We start from the raw sequence: 25609 nt of genomic DNA on the forward strand, positions 1-25609 counted from the left end.
GTCGTGTTGGCTTTGCAAAGCTGCTTCATTTAATTCCCGTCCACACAGAGACAACATCGAGTGACACGCATCGGAAAGCAGCGACAGGCTAACAAAGTCGTCACACGCACATGAAGCCGGTAGCACCATCGAGAGTCAAAGTGCAAACAGATAACAAGCTAACCTCGTCCGAAGAAGACACGAATGCCAAGGCTTTCATCCGGCGAGACATCTGTAAGACAAACCAATGTCCAAACCGCCAGAAGCCTCAAGTTCCGGTAACAATGCAGTCCACACAAGCGTTTACAATTGATTTTGTCGTTCCCTAAGCGGTGCTGAAGCCTTTGGCGGTTCTGTTAAAGTCTTTTGGGTCCTCATCTTTGACCTTGCGTCCAATCAGACCCATCTCAAAGACGGTGGAGATTTTGGTGAGCGGCCGGGACGCCGCCTCCCTCAGCTTTTTGGCGTCAAATTTGGGGCTAAAGAGCAAAATGGGCAACTTGTACGCAAATGAGGGGATTTCCTTAGCCTCGTCTGTCTTCTCCTCCGTCTTCTGTACGTCCCGCTTGTTCAGCTCGATCTGATGCATGATGTTCTCCTTGCTGGAGAACATCTGGAAGAGGACGGCGTCCCACAACTTGGTGGCTTTGGGAGTGCTCCCTTGGCCAGGGCCGGCAGCGCTGCCCTCTTGGTTCTGGTCCTGGCCAGTGGTCTCCTTCTGAGACCCAGGTTGTGGAAATGAAGGCTCTTCCTGCTCCACCACCATGTGCTTCTTAAGTCTGGACCAACCGCTCATTTTGGATTTCAGTGCCACTGGCTTCTTGAAGCTTTTAAGTGCTTCATCACTCTTCTTCTCAACATTAATTTCTACAGATGATGCCTTTTCCTTGTCCTGATGTTTATTTTTTGTGGCCGCAACAGGGGTTGCAACACTCACCTTGACCACCTCAGCTTTGGTGGTGTCTCCAGATTTCACTGTCACTTCACCTTTTGCCTGTTCTTGAGGCTTGGAGGCCAGAAGTTTGTCTTTTCCCAGAAGTTTCCTGACGGCCTCAAGAGGATCCTTGTCAGGAGGATATGGTTTTGACATGACCTCATTCTGCTGGATAGGAGCTATCTGCTCAGAGAGCAGAGGTTTGGCCTTTGGCGTCTCCTGAAACTCCATCGGTTCTTGTTTCTCTGGAACAATTGGTTCCTCCTGCTTGGATGTTTCAACTGAAGGTGTTTGGGAAACAACAATGACGGGCATTGTTGGGATGGCAGAAGCATTATTTTCTCTCACCTTAATGTCAGCCTTGGCGGTCTCTTCTTCCACTCGCAAGTCACGTGTGGTTTTACTTTTTCTGCTTTCTGTAAGCTCCTCCCGCGTTTCTGCTTGAGAAACGGTGATACCAAATGCTGGACTGTACGTTTTGATTCCCCCGTAAGCAGCGTATTCAGCAGGTGTCAGCCCACGATAGCTAGACTTTGTTTTGGGAGCCACTGGAGTTGGTGTTTTAGACCTCTGGAAGGCTGCAGCTGAACCTCCAGGAGTGTATGTTCCGTATGTAGGAGTTCTTGGTCTTTTGAAAGCAGGGGACGAGCAGAGAAGCCGGTTGCCTTCATAGGTTGGAGTTTTAGGCCTCTGATAGCCAAAAGATGTCACAGCGGGTTTTAGCTCAGCTGTTGGGGTCTTTGGTCTTTGAGGGTCAACCTGAGCGGCCCATCTTGTCAGGTCTGGTTCAGATTTTGATTTTGTAATCATCTGTTGAGGCCTTTTAGCTGAAGATTCTTTCTGAACGTCCCCGTTAAGGATTGTCTCTGGCATCCTCTGGACAGCAGGTGAACTTTTAGTAATTGATGTTCTCTCTGGCTCCATGACAACTGGTGACACTGCAAACAGGAGAGGATTAGTTCTGGAGACCTCAAAGGCAGGGGTTGCAGCCCTGCTAACCGGGGTTCTCGGGCGCCCCGCAAGGATCCTTGACGACTGCAATTCGTGAGTTGGTGTTTTGACCCTCATTTCGGATGTTGGTGTGGCTGTCCTGATCTCAATAGATGGAGCTACAACAGCGTTTGTCTGCACTTTAGCTGTTTCTCTTTTCAGCTCTGAAGTTGGAGTTTTTCCTCGTGGTTCAGAGACGGAAATGGAAGTTTGTTGGGTCACTGCCTTTGTCTGCACTTTACCTGTTTCTTGTCTCAGCTCTGAAGTTGGAGTTTTTCCTCGTGGTTCTGAGATTGAAACAGAAGTTTGTTGGGTCTCCTGGGTCCTTCTCCTGGCCTCATATGTTGGCTCTTGTTGACTTTCAGTAATGGTGCTGCCAATCGCAGTCAGGGCAGCAGTGTCGTAGACTGGAGGGGTTCTGGACGTGTCATAGTAGGATGTGCTCGCCGTATACAAGCGAATTTGGGGGACGTCAAACATCGGTTTGGGCGATCTTGAGGGTTCAGTGGCTTTGAATGTTGGACGAGGACTTTTTGGCTTGACGAATGGAGTCAACACAGTGAGAGGTCGAATCAGTGCTTGAGCCGGTGCTGGGTGGAAAGTCGGATTTGGGCTCATGGGCTTTGGTTTGACAGGTGGGGCCACGTTGGGTCTAAGACTTGCATGATCTTCACTGAATACACTAAAAGCTGGTGTTTTTATCTCAGGGGGAGGTGCCCTAGGCTGTGGCATAGAAGACATTGGCTGAGAGACTATGGGGGCTTCTGGCTTAGATGACAGCACCGGCGCTTGCGACTCTCTGGAGTACAAGGACGGTGCGGTGCCATGTTGATGGTATGACGGGAAGGCGAGTGGCTGAGGAGAGAACCTGCCTGCTCGACCGTATGCCGCACGCTGCGGGTACGGAGACGCTACATGCTGATAAAGCGCCCTGCTGGTGAAGCGGGTGGCCTGTTGGACCCCGCGGAAGCCGTACTCCGGAGTCTTTGGCGGGGTGGAGTGGTCACTGTGCTCGAGGTCGGCCTCGTCAACGGGCGAGAGGTTGGAGCGGAACAGCGCAATGGACTGCAACGCCTGGGGGGAAACCTTCTTTTTGGCACTCCTTTTCACGAGCTTCTGCAGGCGGACATTGTCTTTGCCAGGTTTGGGCAGCAGGGGGGGCGGGTACGACTGGGAAAGAAATCCAGGTGGAATGACGGCTCCGAATGCCACCGCCATGAGCGCCTCAGCCTCCTGCAGAGCGTAGAAGAAAAGTCAGATGAAAACTAAAACATAAGAACAATCTTAATGTTCTCCTCCAAACACCATTTTAGGAAACATATTCATTTTTTAATGATCACTGCAGTATAAAATAACATCAAATACTTCTTTCTCTCCTACAGATTTATAACAAAAGGAACACTGTGGTGGTCTCGTTTCATCAGCTTGGACCGAATCATCAGCATCAACGCCAACGAACCCCCCGTCATTACACCCTCGTTACATTAACTACTTTCTGTAACGACAGCCAATCACATTGCAGCGCTTCTTGGTCTGGGTGTGCACACATTAAGGGTGGAACGCTCCACAATATCCCTAGGGTCAGCTTTTGCTACGTGTCGCACAGTATTTGCACACAGTCGCACCTTTATAAAGGTTTCATAAATCATTTTCTTAAGCCTTGTGTGGTGTTTGGGTCTGTGGGACCCTTTTTTAATCTTTTTATTAAAAGAAAAATGATACAATTGAGTAATTTTTCAAACTGAGACTCACTGTCTTTGGCTCATTTTACGTGAAGAACATACATCAGAATACATATTTAATGACCACACACCATACACCCCCCCTACACATTTCAACTACATATAAGATGTCCGGGGCCACTGGACCCAGGGCTAATAGAAGTGTGGAAATTGATGTTCTGTGTACCACACGCAACCACCTGCCCACCCACAGCAGGCCTTGACAGGAGGAGGACAGAGTGTAGGTACACAGAACGTCAGAGCGTCAAATGTGCGACAAAATGAGAGCAGACAGTGTTGACAAACAATGTGGCAACCTTGTGTGGGAACCGCAGGTGCAGAAACACCAAAGAAGAATGCCCACGGAATGCAGAAACTGGCAGAGAAATTTTCCGTGCAACGTTCATATTGTTGTTACTCAGCCAGTGTTTGTGGGTCTGATAGACATTTTGTGGCTTTTAATGCCTCACAGTTAAACACTTTTATGTTAAAATACCATATCCCAATAAACAATGGGTCCATAAGACCCACAAATGCTCGCTGAGTAAAAACAATATGATCGTTACATAAGGGTTAAAGCGTTCCACTCCTAATGCGTATATTTATAAATCCATCCCCTGAAGAGCAGGGAAACCTGGAAACAGGCTTTGAGGGATGAAATAGCCTGTCTTTCAATCACTGGGGTTTCTTTTCTTCATTTTTTTTTCTTGCTTGTATTAAAATGTATTTTCTTTTTTTTTATTCAATAAAGATCTTTTTTATATTATTACTGCCCCCCCCACCCCCCGTTTATTTCTCATTTTCTATGTTAAAAAGATGCTTCACACCGACCAAATTACTCAATGTTGCAACGTAAAAAACATTTATCTTTAGTAAGTGAAGAAATATATTTTTTTAATGCAATAAAAAAAAAAAAATCATATTTTATTATTTTATCCAGTAATATACGTAAGGAATGTAACAATATGACATTTTCATATCACAAATGTTTTGTAGTGGAGAAAGACCTTAATGTCTCTTGTTTTCATTGATAGAATTTAAGATAGCTAGTTTCTCCAGTAAGTTAAGTGAGTTTATCAAAGTGTTATCGATCACAGTTTTACGATTACTTTCATTCAAAAGGGGAATACCACCCGTGGAAATCATCCTGGACATTTAAGCCAACGTGTTTCCCGGAGTTACCAGGAATATTTCCTCGGTGAAAATGAACGCGCTTACATCCAAACGTCCACATAGTCCTCATTTCTCAACCAATTAGAACGGTTCGAAAGTCACAATGCTCATTGCTCTCGTTTGTCGACTACTGCCATGCTAACTTTTTAACTAATGTTACACCTCTTTTTTTAACCTTATTTTGCAACTGTTCACATATGCTAACTGTTAGAATAATTGTATCGAAGTTACCACATAACTTTATTATATTGAGTTCCCCGGCGATCAAACAAAAGATGTCTTTAATCCTACCAAGTAGAAGGCTTGTAAAACTCCACTGTGTAGGATGGGAAGCAACATGGGGGTGTGCTGTTTCTTTCATGTATTGTAATCAACAGAAAGATATTGCCTTGACCCAAGAACTACAAAGCGAAGAGGAAGCTAGACCTGACTCCCCTACAGGGACTTCTTCTTTGAACTCTTTTACAACCTTTTCTTTGACCTGTTGTATTCAAAGGCGGTGGGTGTTTACGACCCCCGCCCCATAGAAACAGCTGTTGCCATGTAATCAGGGAAAGTCCAAATAAAAGAGACGGCGCACAATTTTTCGCCAGAGCGTGATGGAGACTGTACAAGACTACAGCTCAGACGCACTCTCCTCAATTGAGCCAAATTTGAATGTCAAAGACATATACATATGCTAACTGTTAACATGTAATTTTTTTCTAATTAGCATGTTAGCTTTGTTTGTCCTTTTTTTGCCAATATTGCATGTCTTGGAGTCATATAACTCTCGGCATGCTAACATTAGCGTTTGAGCGGCTCGCTAATTGCGGATTATTCCATATGTAACTGTAAACATGCTAAAGTTATCCTGCGAGCATGTTAACGTTAGCAATTTCAATTGCAGATCATTTTACACTTTTATTTGCAAATGTTTACCCCAAAGTCATATACATATGCTAACTTTTAACGTAAAAATGTTAAAGTAAGCCTGCTAGCTTTGTTTGTACGCCTCGAGTCATATGACTGTCGGCATGCAAACTTTAGCGTTCGGGCGGATCGCTAATTGCGGATTATTCCACATGTAACTGTAAATATAGCTAATTTTAGCATACTAAAGTTATCCTGTGAGCACGTTAACATTAGCAATTTCAATTGTAGATAATTTTACACTTTCATTTGGAAACTTTTACCCCAAAATCATACACATATGCTAACTGTTGACATGTAGAACTTTTACCCCAAAATCATACACATATGCTAACTGTTGACATGTAGAACTTTTACCCCAAAATCATACACATATGCTAACTGTTGACATGTAGAATGTATCAAAACACGAATTGGTATGTCAGACTTAGACCTGTCTTGGCTTAACTCTTATCTTACTGATAGGATGCAGTGTGTCTCCCATAACAATGTGACCCCGGACTACGTTAAGGTAACGTGTGGAGTTCCCCAGGGTTCGGTCCTTGGCCCTGCACTCTTCAGCATCTACATGCTGCCGCTAGGTGACATCATACGCAAATACGGTATTAGCTTTCACTGTTATGCTGATGACACCCAACTCTACATGCCCCTAAAGCTGACCAACACGCAGGATTGTAGTCAGCTGGAGGCGTGTCTTAATGAAATTAAACAATGGATGTCCGCTAACTTTTTGCAACTCAACGCCAAAAAAACGGAAATGCCGATTATCGGTCCTGCTAGACACCGAACTCTATTTAATAATACAACTCTAACATTTGACAACCAAACAATTAAACAAGGCGACACGGTAAAGAATCTGGGTATTATCTTCGACCCAACTCTCTCCTTTGAGGCACACATTAAAAGCGTTACTAAAACGGCCTTCTTTCATCTCCGTAATATCGCTAAAATTCGCTCCATTCTGTCCACTAAAGACGCTGAGATCATTATCCATGCGTTTGTTACGTCTCGCCTCGACTACTGTAACATATTATTTTCGGGTGTCCCCATGTCTAGCATTAAAAGATTACAGTTGGTACAAAATGCGGCTGCTAGACTTTTGACAAGAACAAGAAAGTTTGATCACATTACGCCTGCACTGGCTTCCTGTGCACTTAAGATGTGACTTTAAGGTTTTACTACTTACGTATAAAATACTACATGGTCTAGCTCCATCCTATCTTGCCGATTGTATTGTACCATATGTCCCGGCAAGAAATCTGCGTTCAAAGGACTCCGGCTTGTTAATGATTCCCAAAGCCCAAAAAAAGTCTGCGGGCTATAGAGCGTTTTCCGTTTGGGCTCCAGTACTCTGGAATGCCCTCCCGGTAACAGTTCGAGATGCCACCTCAGTAGAAGCATTTAAGTCTCACCTTAAAACTCATTTGTATACTCTAGCCTTTAAATAGACTCCCTTTTTAGACCAGTTGATCTGCCGTTTCTTTTCTTTTTCTTCTATGTCCCACTCTCCCTTGTGGAGGGGGTCCGGTCCGATCCGGTGGCCATGTACTGTTTGCCTGTGTATCGGCTGGGTACATCTCTGCGATGCTGATCCGCCTCCGCTTGGGATGGTTTCCTGCTGGCTCCGCTGTGAACGGGGCTCTCGCTGCTGTGTTGGATCCGCTTTGGACTGGACTCTCGCGACTGTGTTGGATCCATTGTGGATTGAACTTTCACAGTATCTTGTTAGACCCGCTCGACATCCATTGCTTTCCTCCTCTCTAAGGTTCTCATAGTCATCATTGTCACCGACGTCCCACTGGGTCATTATTGTCACCGATGTCCCACTGGGTGTGAGTTTTCCTTGCCCTTATGTGGGCCTACCGAGGATGTCGTGGTGGTTTGTGCAGCCCTTTGAGACACTAGTGATTTAGGGCTATATAAGTAAACATTGATTGATTGATTGATGTTAATGTTAGCATGCTAAAGTTAGCTTGCAAGCAGGTCAATATTAGCGTTTAAACTTTTTATTTTTTATTTTTTTGTAACCGTTTACCCCGAGATCATATACTAACTGTAACTGTAAACATGCTAATTTTAGCATGCTAAAGTTATCCTGCGAGCATGTTAACATTAGCAATTTCAATTTTAGATAATTTTACACTTTTATTCATATGTATATGCTAACTGTTAACGTGTAAAAAAATTCAAGTTAGCATGTTAGCTTTGTTTCTCCTTTTTTGGCAAAATCGCATGCCTAGGAGTCATATAACTGTCGGCATGCCAACGTTAGCGTTTGGGCGGCTCGCTAATTGAGGATTATTCCATATGTAACTGAAAAACATGCTAATTTTAGCATGCTAAAGTTATCCTGCTAGCACGTTTTCATTAGCAATTTACATTTTTAGATACTTTTACACTGTTATTTGCAAATGTTTACCCCAAAGTCATATGCATATGCTAACTGTTAACGTGTATAAATGTTCAAGTTAACATGTGAGCTTTGTTTCTCCTTTTTTTGCCAATATCTCATGCCTCGGAGCCATATAACTGTCGGTATGCTAACGTTAGCGTTTGGGTGGCTGGCTCGCTAACTTCGGATTATTCCAAATGCAACTGTAAACATGCTAATTTTAACATGCTAAAGTTATGTTGCTAGCACGTTATCATTAGCAATTTACATTTTTAGACAATTTTACACTTTAATTTGCAAATGTTTACCCCAGAATCATATACTTATGCTAACTGTTAACATGTAAACATTTTCAAGTTAGCATGTTAGCTTTGTTTCTACTATTTTTGCCAATATCGCATGCCTCGGAGTCATATAACTGTCGGCATGCTAACGTTAGCGTTTGGGCGGCCCGCTAATTGAGGATTATTCCATATGTAACTGTAAACATGCTAATTTTAGCATGCTAAAGTTATCCTGCTAGCACGTTAACATTAGTAATTTACATGTTTAGATAATTTTACACTGTTATTTGCAAATGTTTACCCCAAAGTCATATGCATATGCTAACTGTTAACATGTAAAAATTTTCAAGTTAGCATGTTAGCTTTGTCTGTCCTTTTTTTGCCAATGTGGCATGCCTCGGAGTCATGTAACTGTCGGCATGCTAATGTTAGCGTTTGGGCGGCTGGTTCGCTAATTGAGGATTATTCCGAAGCCCGGCATGAAGAGGTGTATTTATACTCCCGTATGTGCTGAGGTGTTCAAGCATGTGACCCGACAACGCTGACACCTGATAGGCCGGGGGCCGGCCAATGGGAGAGGAGCGAAATAAAACCACAGGTGAGAGAATGTTTGGCCCCTTTTTAGGAAAACAACACAAATACTTTGATGACAACTTGTGTGAAAAGTAGGTCGCCCGGGTGGGGGGGGGCACCTAAAACACAGGACCCGCCCCCTATTACCCCCCCCTCGTTGACCCTCCTCCTTTTAAGGCCCTGGAAGGTTTGGACGCGGCGTCGAAAGAGGAAAGAATAATTATAGCCGCCGTGGTACACGATGGCCGGTTCCCCCCAATTCCCCCCCACCGAGACCCCTTGGGTGAACGTACCGGGTCGAGACTCCTCGCTCCAGTGCAGCAGGCGGGTTCCCCTTGACAGGAAAAGACACAAACAGTCAACAGGAAGTTGGCGAATGTACGAAGCAAAAGTGGGCAAACCCCTCCCCCTGACCCTGGCGTGTAGAGAAAGGCCGCCATTGCGGCGTTTACCTGTGCGGGTGCTGCCGGCCGGCTGCTGCCTGCTTGTCCCAGCCCGGAGTGTCACAGCGGCTGCTTCATGGCTCGCTCCCCCTACTGGGCCCCCCCTTCCTCCGAATGGAAGGACCGGGCGCCATGACGGCCCTAAAATAGACCCGGCTCATAGTGACAGGGACGCCGAGCTCACTCAGGACCTGCGCTGTCTGACCCCTCTAAAAGTGGGCTTGGGGGGCCCCCCAGGGGTCTAGACTAGGTTGGACAAACCACAGACTGACAGAGCAAAGGACGCGGGGGGGCAATTTGATTGTTTTCACCTTCAAAACCAGAACTAGAAAATGCAATTTCAGTAAAAACTCTGCGTGAATGCTGAAGAACCAAAGCCAAATGCTAACAGTTAGCGTCAAGTAACAAAATTCCATCCATCATCCATTTTCTTCCGCTTATCCGAGGTCGGGTCGCGGGGGCAGCAGCCTAAGCAGGGAAGGATAGGATAGGATAGGTCTTTATTGTCATTGCACAAGTACAATGAAACTTTGTTTTCAGCACAAACCTTTTCAAGATGAGACAAACAAACAGTGTGCAGGGTTACAGAACAAGAACGCTGATAAGGCGCCCCATAAAAGATGAGAAAAAGGTAAACGCTGGGGAAAGATGAGTAAAAAAAATACAATCTAGTCTGGGCTCCTAAGGGGGCCCAGTCTGGAGTGGGAAAAAAAAACCTCCATAGCAAAGCACATATACATATCACAACATACATCTCGAGATATCGAGCAACAGAGAGAAGGTAGTTCAAGGTCATGGTGGAAGCCCAGACTTCTCTCTCAAGCCACTTCATCCAGCTCCTCCCGGGGGACCTCGAGGCGTTCCCAGGCCAGCCAGGAGACATAGTCTTCTCAACGTGTCCGGGGTCTTCCCCGTGGCCTCCTACCGGTTGGACGTGCCCTAAACACCTCCCTAGGGAGGCGTTCGGGTGGCATCCTGACCAGATGCCCGAACCACCTCATCTGGCTCCTCTCCATGTGGAGGAGTGACAACTCCTGTCTGAGCTGCCACCTTACCGTGGTAGAGGAGTTTGCGTGTCCCAAAGATCCTAGGAGCTATGTTGTCCGGGGGCTTCTATGCCCCCTGGTAGGATCTCCTTAATAACAAAATGATTCTTCTTTTCAACCCTTGTGTGGTGTTCGGGTCTGTGGGACCCGTTTTCGATTTTTATTGAAAAGAAAAATGATAAGATTAATTAAATTTTCAAACGGAAACTCACTGATTGGCTCATTTACTGTGAAGAACATATATCAGAATACATATTTAATGATCTTACACCATACCCCCCCCCCCCCCCCCTACACATTTCTATTACATATAAGATGTCCGGGTCCATAGTCCTCATTTCTCAACCAATTAGAACGGTTCGAAAGTCACACGAAAGTCACAATGCTCATTGCTGTCGTTTGTCGACTACTACCATGCTAACTTTTTAACTAATGTTACACCTCTTTTTTTAACCTTATTTTGCAACTGTTCCCCCCAGAGTCACATACCTTGGTACGTGACATATGCTAACTGTGAGAATAATTGTATCGAAGTTACCACAAAACTTTATTATATTGAGTTCCCCGGCGATCAAACAAAAGATGTCTTTAATCCTACCAAGTAGAAGGCTTGTAAAACTCCACTGTGTAGGATGGGAAGCAACATGGGGGTGTGCTGTTTCTTTCATGTATTGTAATCAACAGAAAGATATTGCCTTGACCCAAGAACTACAAAGCGAAGAGGAAGCTAGACCTGACTCCCCTACAGGGACCCCTTCTTTGAACTCTTTAACAACCTTTTCTTTGACCCGTTGTATTCAAAGGCGATGACTGTTTACGACCCCCGCCCCGTAGAAACAGCTGTTGCCATGTAATCAGGGAAAGTCCAAATAAAAGAGACGGGGCACAATTTTTCGCCAGAGCGTGATGGAGGCTGTACAAGACTACAGTCCAGACGCACTCTCCTCATTTGAGCCAAATTTGAACGTCAAAGTCATATGCATATGCTAACAGTTAACATTTTCTAATTAGCATGTTAGCTTTGTTTGTCCTTTTTTTGCCAATGTTGCATGCCTTGGAGTCATATAACTCTCGGCATGCTAACATTAGGGTTTGAGCGGCTCGCTAAATGCGGATTATTCTATATGTAACTGAAAACATGCTAAAGTTATCCTGTGAGCATGTTAACGTTACCAATTTCAATTGTAGATCATTTTACACTTTTATTTGCAAATCTTTACCCCAAAGTCATATAAATATGCTAACTGTTAAAATGTAAAATTTTAAAGTAAGCATGCTAGCTTTGTTTGTACGACTCGAGTCATATAACTGTTGGCATGCTAACGTTAGCGTTCTGGCGGCTCGCTAATTGTGGATTATTCCATATGTAACTGTAAACATAGCTAATTTTAGCATGCTAAAGTTATCCTTTAAATTTTGCGCTAAGTATCCTGTTGAAAACGTCGGTATGATGACGCATGCGCGTGACGTCTCGGGTTTTAGCGGACATATTTTTCCAGCTCGATCCAAGCTATAAGTAGTTTGCTTTAATGGCATAATTCCACAGTATCCTGGACATCTGTGTTGCTGAATCTTTTGCAAGTTGTTCAATTAACAATGGAGACGTCAAAGAAGAAAGATGTAGGTGGGAAGCGGTGTATTGCAGCTGCCTTTAGCAACACAAACACAGCCGACGTTTCCTTGTTTACATTCCCAAAGGTGAAGCTTTACTATGGAACAGAGCGGTCAAGCGAACATGGTTCCCGACCACATGTCAACCGGTGTGTTTCGGTGAGAAATTTGTGGGAATAAGTCGGCTCTTACTTTAGACGTGAGCAGAGCTCGCGTCCTCCTGCAGCTGCAGACTCTCTTGCCTCTTCCCAATGGAGACACTGGCGGTCACCACACCCGTGGCCAAACCCCTCTGACTTTCAGGTACCATATAATTTCACTAAAACACTAGTAACACAATAAGCAGATAAGGGATTTTCCAGAATTATCCTAGTAAATGTGTTTAATAACATCTGAATCGCTCCCACTGCCCTCGCCTTTTTTTTTTCTTTCTAGTCCTTCACTCTCAATATCCTCATCCACGAATCTTTCATTCTCGCTTAGATTAATAAAGAAATCATCGCTTTCTTTGTCCGAATCGCTCTCGCTGCTGGTAGCCATGATTGTAAACAATGTGAGGAGCTCCACAACCCGTGACGTCACGTGCACATCATCTGCTCCTTCGGAACAGGCAAAGCTTTTTTACTAGCGACCAAAAGTTGCAAACTTTATCGTCGATGTTCTCTACTAAATCTTTTCAGCGAAAATATGGCAATATCGCGAAATGATCAAGTATGACACATAGAATGGACCTGCTATCCCCGTTTAAATAAGAAAATCTCATTCAGTAGGCCTTTCATAATTTTGTTATTTAAGTAATTAATTGTTTTCATTATTTAACTAATATCCATCCATCCATTTTCTACCGCTTATTCCCTTTTGGGGTCGCGGGGGGCGCTGGCGCCTATCTCAGCTACAATCGGGCGGAAAGCGGGGTACACCCTGGACAAGTCGCCACCTCATCGCAGGGCCAACACAGATAGACGGACAACATTCACACTCACATTCACACACTAGGGCCAATTTAGTGATGCCAATCAACCTATCCCCAGGTGCATGTTTTTGGAAGTGGGAGGAAGCCGGAGTACCCGGAGGGAACCCACGCATTCACGGGGAGAACATGCAAACTCCACACAGAAAGATCCCGAGCCTGGATTTGAACCCAGGACTGCAGGAACTTCGTATTGTGAGGCAGACGCACTAACCCCTCTGCCACCGTGAAGCCCTATTTAACTAATAATTCACAATTTAATTAGTCATTCAATTATGTTTTTGTTTTAATGATTTAGTTATTCCTTGAACTTTTATTTATTTATTCACCATTTATTTCACCTGTCAAAGTCAGCCGTCAAAGTCGGTGGGCGGGGCTAACACCTGATTGGCTACTCGGCACTTCCGCTTGCCGGTGGATCTTGGAGCAGAGAAGCGGTAAGTACTGCTCGATATTCCTGGTGTAAAAGTGCGTAAATACCTCAACAACTGTAACAAACTCCCCTACTGTAACGGCTCCTTGCTCTGGGTCAGCAGGAGTCACTTCCAAAGCCCCCACCAGGTCTCAAAATATCGACTAACAACTCCCCAAAAAGTAGGAGAAAATCCTCCTGAACCGCCATTTTTTTGAAGGAGCAGTCATTGGACGAGTTTCATGTCAGCCCCGCCTACTAAATTTGATTGGACGGTTTTCCTACAAGCCCCGCCTACTGAATTTCTAGTAGATTCTGTTAGTCTGACTTCTGATGGCTGACTTTGAAGAGATGAAATACGTTCAGGAAATAAACAAATTGTGAAATATTACTAAATCGTTGAATCCATAACTAAATATTGAAATGAATGTTTCAAGGTGCTTTACATGAAATCAATTCGTACTTTTATTTTTCTTCATCTAGATCAGCTATTGTTTTTTTCCACGTTGTTTGTGATGACGTATTTCCGGTTTGAAAGAGTGACAGTAATCATATTTCAATTGGACACACCTGACCCCTTTTGTAACGCCGACGAGTCACGTGACAGCAAGAGGTTATGTCTGTATTAATATGTGTTTATTTCCATCCATCCATTCATCTTCTTCCGCTTATCCGCGGTCGGGTCGCGGGGGCAGCAGCCTAAGCAGGAAAGGCCAGACTTCCCTCTCCCCATTGTTTATTTATTTGGAGGCTATACAGTGAATATGTATACAAGCTGTACAATGACTACATTATAATGTCATAAGGGTTGGAATTGGGGGGTTAAATCACCATAAATGATTCCCGGGGCGCGGCACCGCTGCTGCCCACTGCTCCCCTCACCTCCCAGGGGGAGATCATTTCGCCACATCTAGTATGTGTTTGACAATCATTGGTACTTTAACTTTAACTTTTAACCTAATAGGGAAGTTTCTTCAATGAAAAAAAACATTTCAAAATGCACTCAGATAAGTTACAGGTTTATTTCACAGGTGGTCTACTGGTCTATATTGGCGGTCTGGAACTCAGAACATGACCCTGGAGGCGGAACCACAGGTCAGTTTGTTCTATGGTACTGCAGCACCCCCTAGTGGAACATGTCTGCCATTTCATTCATTCATAATCAATACGTTGATTAAAAAAAAAGTACATAAATGAAACTTTTCATCAGGGAATTGGTTGAAAACCTATCACTATATGTAAATACATTCATATGACTACAATATATATAAATTGGTTGAAAACATATCATTTTATGTATGCATTCATATGACTATAGTATATATAAGTACATATATAAATACCTTTGACCACACGATATGTAAATACTAGGGGTGTAACAGTACACAAAAATTTCGGTTCGGTACGTACCTCGGTTTAGAGGTCACGGTTCGGTTCATTTTCGGTACAGTAAGAAAACAACCAAATATACATTTTTTGGTTATTTATTTACCAAATTTGTAAACAATGGCTTTATCCTTTTAACATTGGGAACACTATTATAATTCTGCCCACGTTAATCTACATTAAACTGCCTCAAGTTGTTGCTTTGATTAAATAAAATGAAAAAAACTTTCTTCTACATATAAAAAGTGCAACATTAAACAGTTTCAAGTCAACTCACCATGCTTAATTTATTACAGCATTTGGGAAGCCTGTAGTTGACTTTTATTATGTAAATGTTATATTTTTGTCAACTTGTGATAGCAGGGACCCTGCCATTCAAAACTAGGCTGCTACATTACTAATGATTCATGTAACTATAGCTGACAAATAGTACAAAAGCAATAGGAGAGACTATTCATCCCTGAAATCTATGGAGTTCATGTTAGTTCATGTGAAATAACAGACGGACAGGGCTTTGCTGCCCCTAACACACTCAAATACACACGCACGCACACACACAGCAAAATGAGCTAACGTAACGCTAAAAGCTAATTAGCCTTCACATCACCTCAAGCCAGAACTGTGAGCGAGCTGAGCTGCAGTTTAAGTTTCTAGACTTTCAACGGGCTCAAAGTGATGTTTGTAATAGTTGTGATTGGAAAGTGTTTTTGTATAATTTGGGGAGTGTACGAATGTCCGCTGCTAAACACGTCTGATCGACAATGAAGCATTTACAACATGCGTTCTGAATACGCACTGCTGATTGGCTGTTACATCGCTCTGAATACGCACTACTGATTGGCTTTGTATGTAACCAATCAGATGGTTGTGTGGGCGGGTCAATGGTGGGTGCTCACTGCTCAGACAGAGGCAGAAAACAGAGCAGCTTGTTAAGACTTTAGAATACAAACTCGAATACAAACCCTCGTACCGAACCAAACCCCCGTACCGAAACGGTTCAATACTAATACACGTACCGTTACACCCCTAGTAAATACATAAATATATTGTTTTATGTAAGTGCATACATAAATTTGGTTGTTGAACCTGGTTCGTAAATAGAAAAGTTTGTATATCGAAACAAATTTTCCACAAGAAACAATGTAAGTGTGAGCAATGGGTTCCAGCCTTGATAAAAGTCCATATTTTGGTAAAAGATTGTAGATGTTAAACACACACACACACACTGGTTGTAATTAAAAAGTTCCTAAATCGAGGTTCCACTGTACTGTAGTATATGTAAATGCATACGCACAGGCTATATATGTGTATATATGCATGAATGTATAAATATACTGTGTATATATATATATATATATATATGTGTGAGTATCCATGCATTTTCTACCGCTTGTCCCATTCAGGGTCGCGTGGTTGCTGGAGCCTATCTCAGCTGCATTCGGGCGGAAGGCGGCGTACACCCTGGACAAGTCGCAAACTCATCACAGGGCCAACACCGATAGATAGACAACATTCACACTCACATTCACACACTAGGGCCAATTTAGTGTTGCCAATCAACCTATCCGCATGTGCATTTCTTTGGAGGCGGGAGGAAGCCGGAGTACCCGGAGGGAATCCACGCATTCACGGGGAGAACATGCAAACTCCACACAGAAAGATCCCGAGCGCAGGATCGAACGCAGGACCTCCGTATTATGAGGCAGACACACCAACCCCTCTTACCCCGTGCTTTCTCTCTCTCTCTCTCTCTCTCTCTCTCTCTCTCTCTCTCTCTCTCTCTCTCTCTCTCTCTCGATATATATATATATATATACGTATGTATGTATGTACATACATACATATATATTGTATAAATGTATATATGTATGCGTGTGTATATATGTATCTATAAATATATAATATAGATATATGTACTGTATATTATATATGTGTGCCCCGATACCAATATTTTGGTACCGGTATAAATGTATTTCAAAACTTTTCGATACTTTTCAAAATGAAGGGGGAAGTGAAGTGAAGTGAAGTGAAGTGAATTATATTTATATAGCGCTTTTCTCAAGTGACTCAAAGCGCTTTACATTGTGAAACCCAATATCTAAGTTACGTTTAAAACCAGTGTGGGTGGCACTGGGGTAAAGTGTCTTGCCCAAGGACACAACGGCAGTGACTAGGATGGTGCAAGCGGGGTTTGAACCTGCAACCCTCAAGTTGCTGGCACGGCCGCTCTACCAACCGAGCTATACCACAATTTTTTTATTTTTTTTATGATGATTTTAGCCAAAAATATTACTATACGGCAAAAATATATTTCTTCTTGCACTCAAAGAAGAATTTTAGATGATTAAAATAAAAAAAAATAAAAAGCAGGTAAAACATCAGGCTTTTCATGTTGCATTCCAAGAACTATTTACAATTTTATGTATTATGTCTATTACTGTACATCCAAGCAGGCACAAGACATTAGAACTATGTTGAGAAGCTGTTAAATTAAGTCCTGACGTTGAGCAACTCAAAGATAATGTTGAAACATGCTTTTTGACTACATTTAATCAATGTTGGGTTCTGACGTTTATTTGACCATTGAAATTTGGTCATTTTCCAACCAATATTCTACAACACAAATACAACGTTGAAACAACATGCCTTTTGAAAACTTTTATTCAACGTCAGGTTGTGACGTTGTTTTATCATTGAAATGTGATCATCTCCCAATCAACAATGTGGATCCAACGTTGGACATCAACATTGTCTCAATTTACAAATACAACTATTTCTCTAACTTTTTTAAAGTCTGTTTGGAAGGAGATGTATGCATAATCATTGTAGAGTAGGTGTTGTATTCTAGAGTATGATGAGTACTGTCAAGGGAATATTTTCCCGCCTTTGTGCAAAATGGAACGTCTTAGAAATTGCAAGCCTTGGTTTTGTTCGAGGAAGATAAGCAGAATGGTTTCTTAACTTTACACACAAACAAACACATATTATACCGTCTGGTTTTAATAATCTTAGGATGTACCAGGTGTTGAAGAGTGGATCAGAACGTGTGTGTGTGTTCAACACTTACACCAAGTTAACTTTTAGTTTTGATCTCTGCCAAGGCAGGGCAACAAGGTGGACACACCCATGTAAGGAGAGCGACCATTTTACAGACAGCTTGGTGTCCTCTCCAGCTCGAGTATTTTTATTTTTTGTACGTACACTTTTTGTATAGAGTATTATGTTAGAATATTGTAAATTATTACTATTATATATTTCAATATTATGACATATTTTATAAAAATATTTGTATTCTAGAATATTGTACATAAAATTATTATAAATTATTTTTTTATTAAAATACTATGAAATATTTTATTAAAATATTATTTCATACTAACACTATTACACCTTATGTTCTTATAAATTATTATTATGAAATATTTATAAAAATATTTTTATACTAGAATAATATGAAACATTTTACTATAAATTGGTTGTAATCATTTAGAATATTAGGAAATATTTTATAAAAATATTTTGTATTAGAATACTATAAAAATGGTATAAATTATTATTATATATTTGAATATTATAAAATATTTTATTCGAATGTATTTTTTATTAGATTGTTATGATTTATTTGTAAAAAAAATATATTTGAATATAAAATATTATTACATTATATTATAACATTATGACATATTCTAAATCATTATTAGAATATTATGTAACATTGCATAAAAATGTTTATATTAGAATATTACAAATTATTTTATTATTTATATTATAATAACATATTGTATTACAAATGTATATTATAGTTGAATACTATGAAATTTTTTATTAAAATAGTGTTATCGGAATACTATAAAAATGGTATACATTATTATTATGTTAGAATATTAAGAAATATTTTATTAAAATATAATGCATTATTTAGAATATTGTACATTATTTTCTTATACATTATTGTATTAAAATATGAAATATTGTATTAAAACAAAAATCTATATTAGAATAAATAGTATACATTATTTTCTTATAAATAATTAGTATATTAGAAGGGACAAGCGGTAGAAAATGGATGAATGGATGGATTATGAAATATCTAAATAAAATATCGATTTATTATTTAGAATATTATACATTATTTTATTAAGAATTGTTATCATATCAGAATATTACAGATTATTTGGATAAAATATTACTTTATTATTTAGAATATTATACATTTCCTTACAATTGTTTATTGTATTAGAATATTATGAAATATTTTAATAAAATGTGAATTTATTATTTACAAACTTATACATAATTTTCTTATAAATTATTATAGTAGAATATTATGAAATATTGTACTGAAACAATAATTTATATTAGAATAGGGACTAGCGGTTGAAAATGGAATGGATAATGAAATGTTTAAATAAAATATACATTTATTATTTAGAATATTATACATTATTTTACTATGAATTATCATATTAGAATATTACAAAATAGCTTAAAAAATGTTAATTTATTATTTAGAATAGTATACATTATTTTCTTATAAAGGCCCTGCGATGAGTTGGCGACTTATCCAGGGTGTAAACCGCCTTCCGCCCGATTGTAGCTGAGAGTGGGACCCTTAAAGGGAATAAGCGGTAGAAAATGGATGGGTGGATGGATTTTCTTATAAATTATTATATTAGAATATTATGAAATATTTCAATCAAATATTAATTTATTGTTTATAATAATGTTTTTTTTTATATAATATTATTATTTTCTTATAAATTACTATTAGATTAGTATGAAATATGTTATTAAAACATTAAATTACATTTCTATCTTATAAATTTTTATTATGTTTCAAAGGAGTATTATGTTCAAATATATGATAATGGAACAGGTATAAAATGTAGAGTGGGTGTTGCACAGTATATGATATGAAATATGTATATGATGCATATGTTGAGGAAGTGGAGCAGCTGTCCGGCTGCTGGTCTGAAAAGTGCTGTCCTAAAGTAGTCGTCCCAGAATAGCGTCTCACTGCGTCTTTGCTGGGCCGTGTCCAAACTTGACCCTCCTGTTCCTCCTCCCGTCCTCAGGATCTCATCTCCTTATCGAGCGCCGGTCCCGGAGGAGAAGGGTGGGACCCAAGACGCCGACCCGGCCCGTCCAGAGCGGCCCACCAATGAGGGCGGCGAGGAGATCGAGTGTCTCTATAAGTGAAGAACATCATCTGCTCGCTAAGTTTGCAGAACCTGACAGCAGGTCCGGGCCAGCGGGGAGCGCGCTTCTTTCAGTTTTTCTCAGGTAAGTTTCCACCAGGGCCTCCTTCTGCTTCTAGAAGCTCTAGTCCAACAGGACATGTCCCGCTGAGGAGTATTAGCAGAAGCTGCTTTTGTTTGACTCTTGTTGTTTCTACCGAGGACTCAAAAACAACAACAACAACAACAACAATCGCTTTTGGTGCTCCAACTTTCAGGTCACAGTCGTCTATTCGTGTGGCGCCAAGGGGCGTGGCACGCCGCCACATAGCACGCGGCTCAACACTTTAGCGTCGGGCATCCTGTGCGCGCGTGGGAACACAGTCCAGCTGACCTCTGACCTTTCAAACGGTCGAGTAAGCGCAAGGCGGAGGAGGAGGCGAGCGAGGGCGCCCGGGCCGCCTCATAAGGAATTGTAGCCAAGGAACGCCAGGCCACGAAACCGGATCAGGGTGGCGAGCAGCTGCGGCTCAGAAATAGACGAGACCCGCGTGGCGCGATAATAGAACTAATGTGGCAGTCATCTGGCGTCTGATTGGATAAGCTGTTACTGGGCGTGTTAATCACTCACATGACATTCGATTGATTTAACCTCCCATCATTGGAGGATTATTCATTATTGATATTTAGTATTATTGGTGACACAAATCTAACGTCTAAATGCTTGCCAGTCATGGTGTATTACATATACATATATACATACATACATATTTAATATTACCCTTGCATTACATTTTCTATGCACCTAAATTGATTGAGCATTCATTGTAAATGTATACATGGAAAAATACATTAAGAATAAATAAAAAAATGTATAATGATAAATACAAATTTCAATAATTCCAATGAATAATTGCGAACAATATACATGTTAATTAATAATTTTGAAATTAAATGTAAATCAATGCTCCAAATATAGTAGTACAAATGAATAATTGTTCATGTATTATTGCATGTATGTAAATGATAATTTGTAATTATATGAATTTAAATACAATTAATTAATTAGTACATCTATAATATTAAATATATATAAATATTTTAAATATATAATTTTAAGCAAACATGTTAATCATTTAAAACTGAAATATATATTAATATTGTAAATTTAAAAATTCAAATACAATAATAAATAAATATATCTATGTTACGATTAAGTAAATAATCAAACATTTTTAATTTTAAGAAAACATGTTATTTAATCATTTAAAAAATGTAATATTAACTAATTTTTTAAATGTATACACTCAAATAAAATGACTACATAAATAAATAAACAAATACTTGTGTAATATTAAATATATATCAATAATTTTAAATTAATTGCAAATATATACATGATGATTGATCATTTTCAAATTAAAAATAAATACATTTTGTATGTATATACATTTAAATACAATTAATTATTAAATACATTTACGATATTAAATATAAGTAATTCATTTTAAGTGTATAACTTTAAGCAAACATGTTAATTAATCATTTAAAATTTCAATATAAATTAATATTGTAAATGTATACATTTCCAATGTACATGTATAAATTTACATTGTAAATGTATACATTTACAATGTATACAAGAAAACAATTTAAATTTGAAAATTTTAAGCAAACATTAATTAATCATTTAAAAAATAAATATATATAATTCATATACTGTATGTATACATTCAAATCAAAGGAGTAGAAAAATAAAAAAATCTGTAATAATAAGTACAAATCAATCATTTTGTATTATTGCATATATAGGCATGTTAACTGATCATTTTAAAATTAAATATAAATTAATTTTGTAAATATAGTAATAAGAATGAATAATTGTTAATATATAAATATATACATTCAAATAAAATGTTTTAATGTTAATCATTCTAAAATGGAATGTAAATTCATGTTGTAAATGTAGTAATACAAAAGGAATAATTGCTAATATATAATTGTATACATGTAAATGTGAGTTATGTGATTAACTATGCATGAATAAATTAAAACAAATCTATAAAATAAATAAAAAATTGCATTTGTAAACATACATGTTAATTAATAACTTTAAAATGAAAAGTAAATATATATATTGTATATGTACAAATTAATAATTATTAATGCATCATTGTAAATATTTAAATGTAAACTCATTTTGTAAATGTAACGTAAAATATAGACATTTGTTGAATATAAATGTATTATTTTAAATTGATAGTTATAAAAATATACATGTTAATATTTGTTTGATTAAATGTAAAACCATTTTGTAAATTTATAATATAATTTAATTATTGTATTAATTAATCATTCTAAATTAATTGTATACATTGTATAATTGTAATTGTATAAACACAAATGACCAATTCGTAAATGTTTAAAATATTACATTTGTAACACATTTATCACATTTGTTTCTCTATTTATCTCTCGGCGGTTGTACTTTAAGAAAATCTATATTTATTATAAAGTATCATTTTCAGTGCGTATATTTAACGTTTAGGTTTATGTCCTGCTCGTTAGGAGTCCACACTGACGCTCGTTCATCGCTAAACGTGATTGGTTGATCAGTGATTGGCAATATGATTGATCAGGGCGACTGGGAAGGTTCCAGAAGGCGTTCTGTGTTTTCGCTGATATTTTAGCCGGAGTCATATTTGGCAGCTGCCGTCGCAGCTAAATTTAAAGCGTCGATATTTTTGCGGCATAGAATCTCCTAGAAAGTGCCATCGGACCCGAGACGTGTGTGTTTTTGTGTGAGAGCGGGGTGGTCTGTCTTGCAATAAACATGGCGGCCTCGTGTGTGTTGCAGGTTGCCAAGTCCACTCTCAACATGTCCGACAACGAGGAAGTGTAAGAACACCTTCGGCCTCACCTTTACATTTCACCTTTAGGCCCCCCCCCTTGACCATGTTTTGTCTCCTTGTGTCCGCAGCGACCACGGTGAGTACGCGCCACTTGCTTCACGGTCGGTAGTGCTCGTCCGCTCTAGAACCTTCTCGTGTGCGCCCCTGACCTCCGACCCCCGTCGGTGGCGGGGGGCGCACACGACATTTCTAGCATGGCGGGGTGGGGCATGAGCGCCCGCATGGGTCCCGGCGTACTCTTACCATCATCTTCTTGTCCTCCTTTTCTTCCTCCGCCACCTGAAGAGTACGACGGTAAGAACTTTCACAATAAAACATGCTCGTGGTTTTATTTCCCCCCCACCCGTCCTCTGGCACGCCGCTAACGCACCAGGCGCCATCGACCTTTGACCCCTCCCATAACAGCCAGCCTGTCTCAGCTAAACTCCTCCCCCCCTATGTCCCTCCCCTCCTCTCTCCATTAACGCCGCACCCCCCTGCCCCAACCCCTCTATCCCCGCACTGCATGCCGTGTAGTAGAGGAAGAGGAGGAGCTAGTAGAGGAAGTAGAGGTGTCCCCTGGGGCGGAAGATGAAGCCGAGGTAGAACCAGAACCAGAACCGGAACCGGAACCAGAAGCGGAACCAGAAGCTGAGGTAGACGCTGAGCCTGAGCTTGAAGGTATGTGGCATGGCGGGGGAGGGGCGGGGTATTCTATCATCCTTTCCCACAGAACAGTCAGACACCACCAATCATGCTAAACATGCTAATGCTAACTTACCTTCCTTTCACCTCTGGACATCTTGGATCAACGTCAACAACATGAGCGTATGTGTTTTCCATTTTTGCCAGTTAGCAATGTCCAGCGGCGGCCAGCCAAAGCCAAACATGCTACGCTAGCAGCTGGAGCTTTTACGACATCATTATGGCTTACATTGTGTGCGTTGAAGATGCTAAAAACAACCCCAGTATGGGTCAAAATATTTCAATGCTAATTTTTAGAGGGGTCCCGATCCAAAATTGGTCCGATACCAGCAGTCCTGTTTGTGCAAAAGTCATCTACAAAAGGGTAAACATGCTAGGCTACAGACTACTAAGAGCTAGCAGCTACACAACAGCCAAGCACACTATAGCGCACAAACTACACATACGTAATAATCATTAAAAGTATAAAATGGCACACTTGTCAACATAAACAAGTATTAAATACTTTTAGTTGCATGTTACTTACACATACAAAGTCTCCAGGGCAGTATTAGGAAGTATGCAGTAACAAACGTGTCCGCATCGTTCAATTTACTGTCATGAGCTTGACTTAAATCATTATTGTGGCCACTAGGTGTTGAACAAATTACCGATCTACATCAACTTTTAATTTAATTGTATTTAATTATTTTTATTATTTTTGTATTTAATGTTATTTTATTTCAATTTAAAAACAGGATCTGTCCATTCCAGAGAATAAATAATAAATAGTTCCCCAATAAGCACACGAGGTTGGTGTTTTCTTTTATTTTACTAATTTCATTTACAAAAAGGTAAACATGCTGGGCTACAGACTACTAGGAGCTAGCAGCTGCACAGCAGCTAAACGCACAATAGCACACAAGCTAGGCAAACGTAATAATCACTGAATAATTAAAAAACAGCACATTTGTCAATATAAACGAGTATCAAATGAATATAGTTGCATATTACTTACACGTACAAAGTCTCCAGGGCAGTATTAGGAAGTATCCAGTAACAAACGTGTCCGCATCATTCAATTTACTGTGTCATGAGCTAGACTTAAATAATTATTGTGGCCACTAGGTGTTGCCAATAAACCAATTACCGATGTACATTAACTTTTAATTTAATTTATTTTTATGTCATTTTATTATTATTATTATTGTATTTAATGTTTAAAAATAGGATCTGTCCATTCCAGAGAATAAATAATAGTTCCCCAATAAGCACACAAGGTTGGTGTTTTCTTTTCTTTTTCAAATTTCATTTACAAAAAGGTAAACATGCTAGGCTACAGACTACTAGGAGCTAGCAGCTACACAGCAGCTCAGCGCACAATAGCACACAAGCTAGGCAAACGTAATAGTCACTGAGCAATTAAAAAACAGCACATTTGTCAATATAAATGAGTATCAAATAATTATAGTTGCATATTACTTACACGTACAAAGTCTCCAGGGCAAAAGTGTATTAGAAAATATCCAGTAACAACGTGTCCGCATCTATCAATTCATGAGATTGACTTCATGAATTATTGGCACCAATTGGTGTTGCCAATAAACAAATCACCGATCTACATAAATGTTTAATTTAATTTAATTTATATTAGTTAAATTTAATTTAAATACATGTTATTTAATTTATTGTATTTCTTTTTACTCCACTTCAATTTAAGGACAGCATCTGTCCATTCCAAATAGTATATAATAAATATTCCTCCGATAAGCACACGTGGTTGGTGTTTCTTTCTATTTTACTTAAGCAATTTACAAAAGGTAAACATGCTAAGCTATAGGCTACTAGCAGCTACACAGCAGCTAAGCACACAATAGCACACGAGCTAGACATACGTACTAATCATTGATAAATATTGCAGTGTGAAACGGCACATTTGTCAACATAAACAAGTATCAAATAATCGCAGTTGACACTCATACTGTAAATGATACAATGTGTGAGTTCTGCTGATATCAAATCAATATCAGC

At 39.8% G+C, this 25609-nt stretch overlaps 3 protein-coding genes and 1 long non-coding RNA gene across 5 annotated transcripts in view; 3 read left to right on the plus strand and 1 right to left on the minus strand.

Annotated features, from left to right (window-relative positions):
* The window catches only part of lsp1a (lymphocyte specific protein 1 a), a 31606-nt gene extending 27216 nt beyond the window's left edge, over positions 1-4390 (plus strand). The window contains exon 12 of the mRNA XM_061894400.1: positions 3286-4390. Coding sequence (XP_061750384.1) covers positions 3286-3293 — 8 coding nt within the window. The 3' untranslated portion in view covers positions 3294-4390. The remainder of the gene's footprint in view (positions 1-3285) is intronic.
* prr33 (proline rich 33) lies at positions 7-9528 on the minus strand. The gene is made up of 3 exons (XM_061894399.1): positions 9411-9528; positions 9252-9292; positions 7-3136 (listed from the first exon to the last, which is right to left on the minus strand). The coding sequence occupies exon 3, from the start codon at positions 3119-3121 to the stop codon at positions 305-307; it is 2817 nt and encodes a 938-aa protein (XP_061750383.1). The 5' UTR covers positions 3122-3136; positions 9252-9292; positions 9411-9528; the 3' UTR covers positions 7-304.
* A 3907-nt stretch (positions 9529-13435) lies between these two features.
* LOC133549209 (uncharacterized) lies at positions 13436-22990 on the plus strand. Of its 2 annotated transcripts, XR_009806046.1 has the most exons (4): positions 13451-13465; positions 14472-14535; positions 19902-20109; positions 22861-22990. It is a non-coding gene; the product is annotated as an uncharacterized LOC133549209 (long non-coding RNA). The 2 variants fall into 2 exon arrangements; XR_009806047.1 differs by lacking the exon at positions 14472-14535 and having other exon boundaries at positions 13436-13465.
* A 104-nt stretch (positions 22991-23094) lies between these two features.
* The window catches only part of LOC133549208 (troponin T, fast skeletal muscle isoforms-like), a 19250-nt gene continuing 16735 nt past the window's right edge, over positions 23095-25609 (plus strand). The window contains exon 1 of the mRNA XM_061894401.1: positions 23095-23209. Within this exon, the coding sequence (XP_061750385.1) occupies positions 23110-23209 (100 nt within the window). The 5' untranslated portion in view covers positions 23095-23109. The remainder of the gene's footprint in view (positions 23210-25609) is intronic.

Source organism: Nerophis ophidion, linkage group LG03 (genome assembly GCF_033978795.1).
Source record: "Nerophis ophidion isolate RoL-2023_Sa linkage group LG03, RoL_Noph_v1.0, whole genome shotgun sequence".
Lineage (NCBI taxonomy): Eukaryota > Metazoa > Chordata > Actinopteri > Syngnathiformes > Syngnathidae > Nerophis > Nerophis ophidion.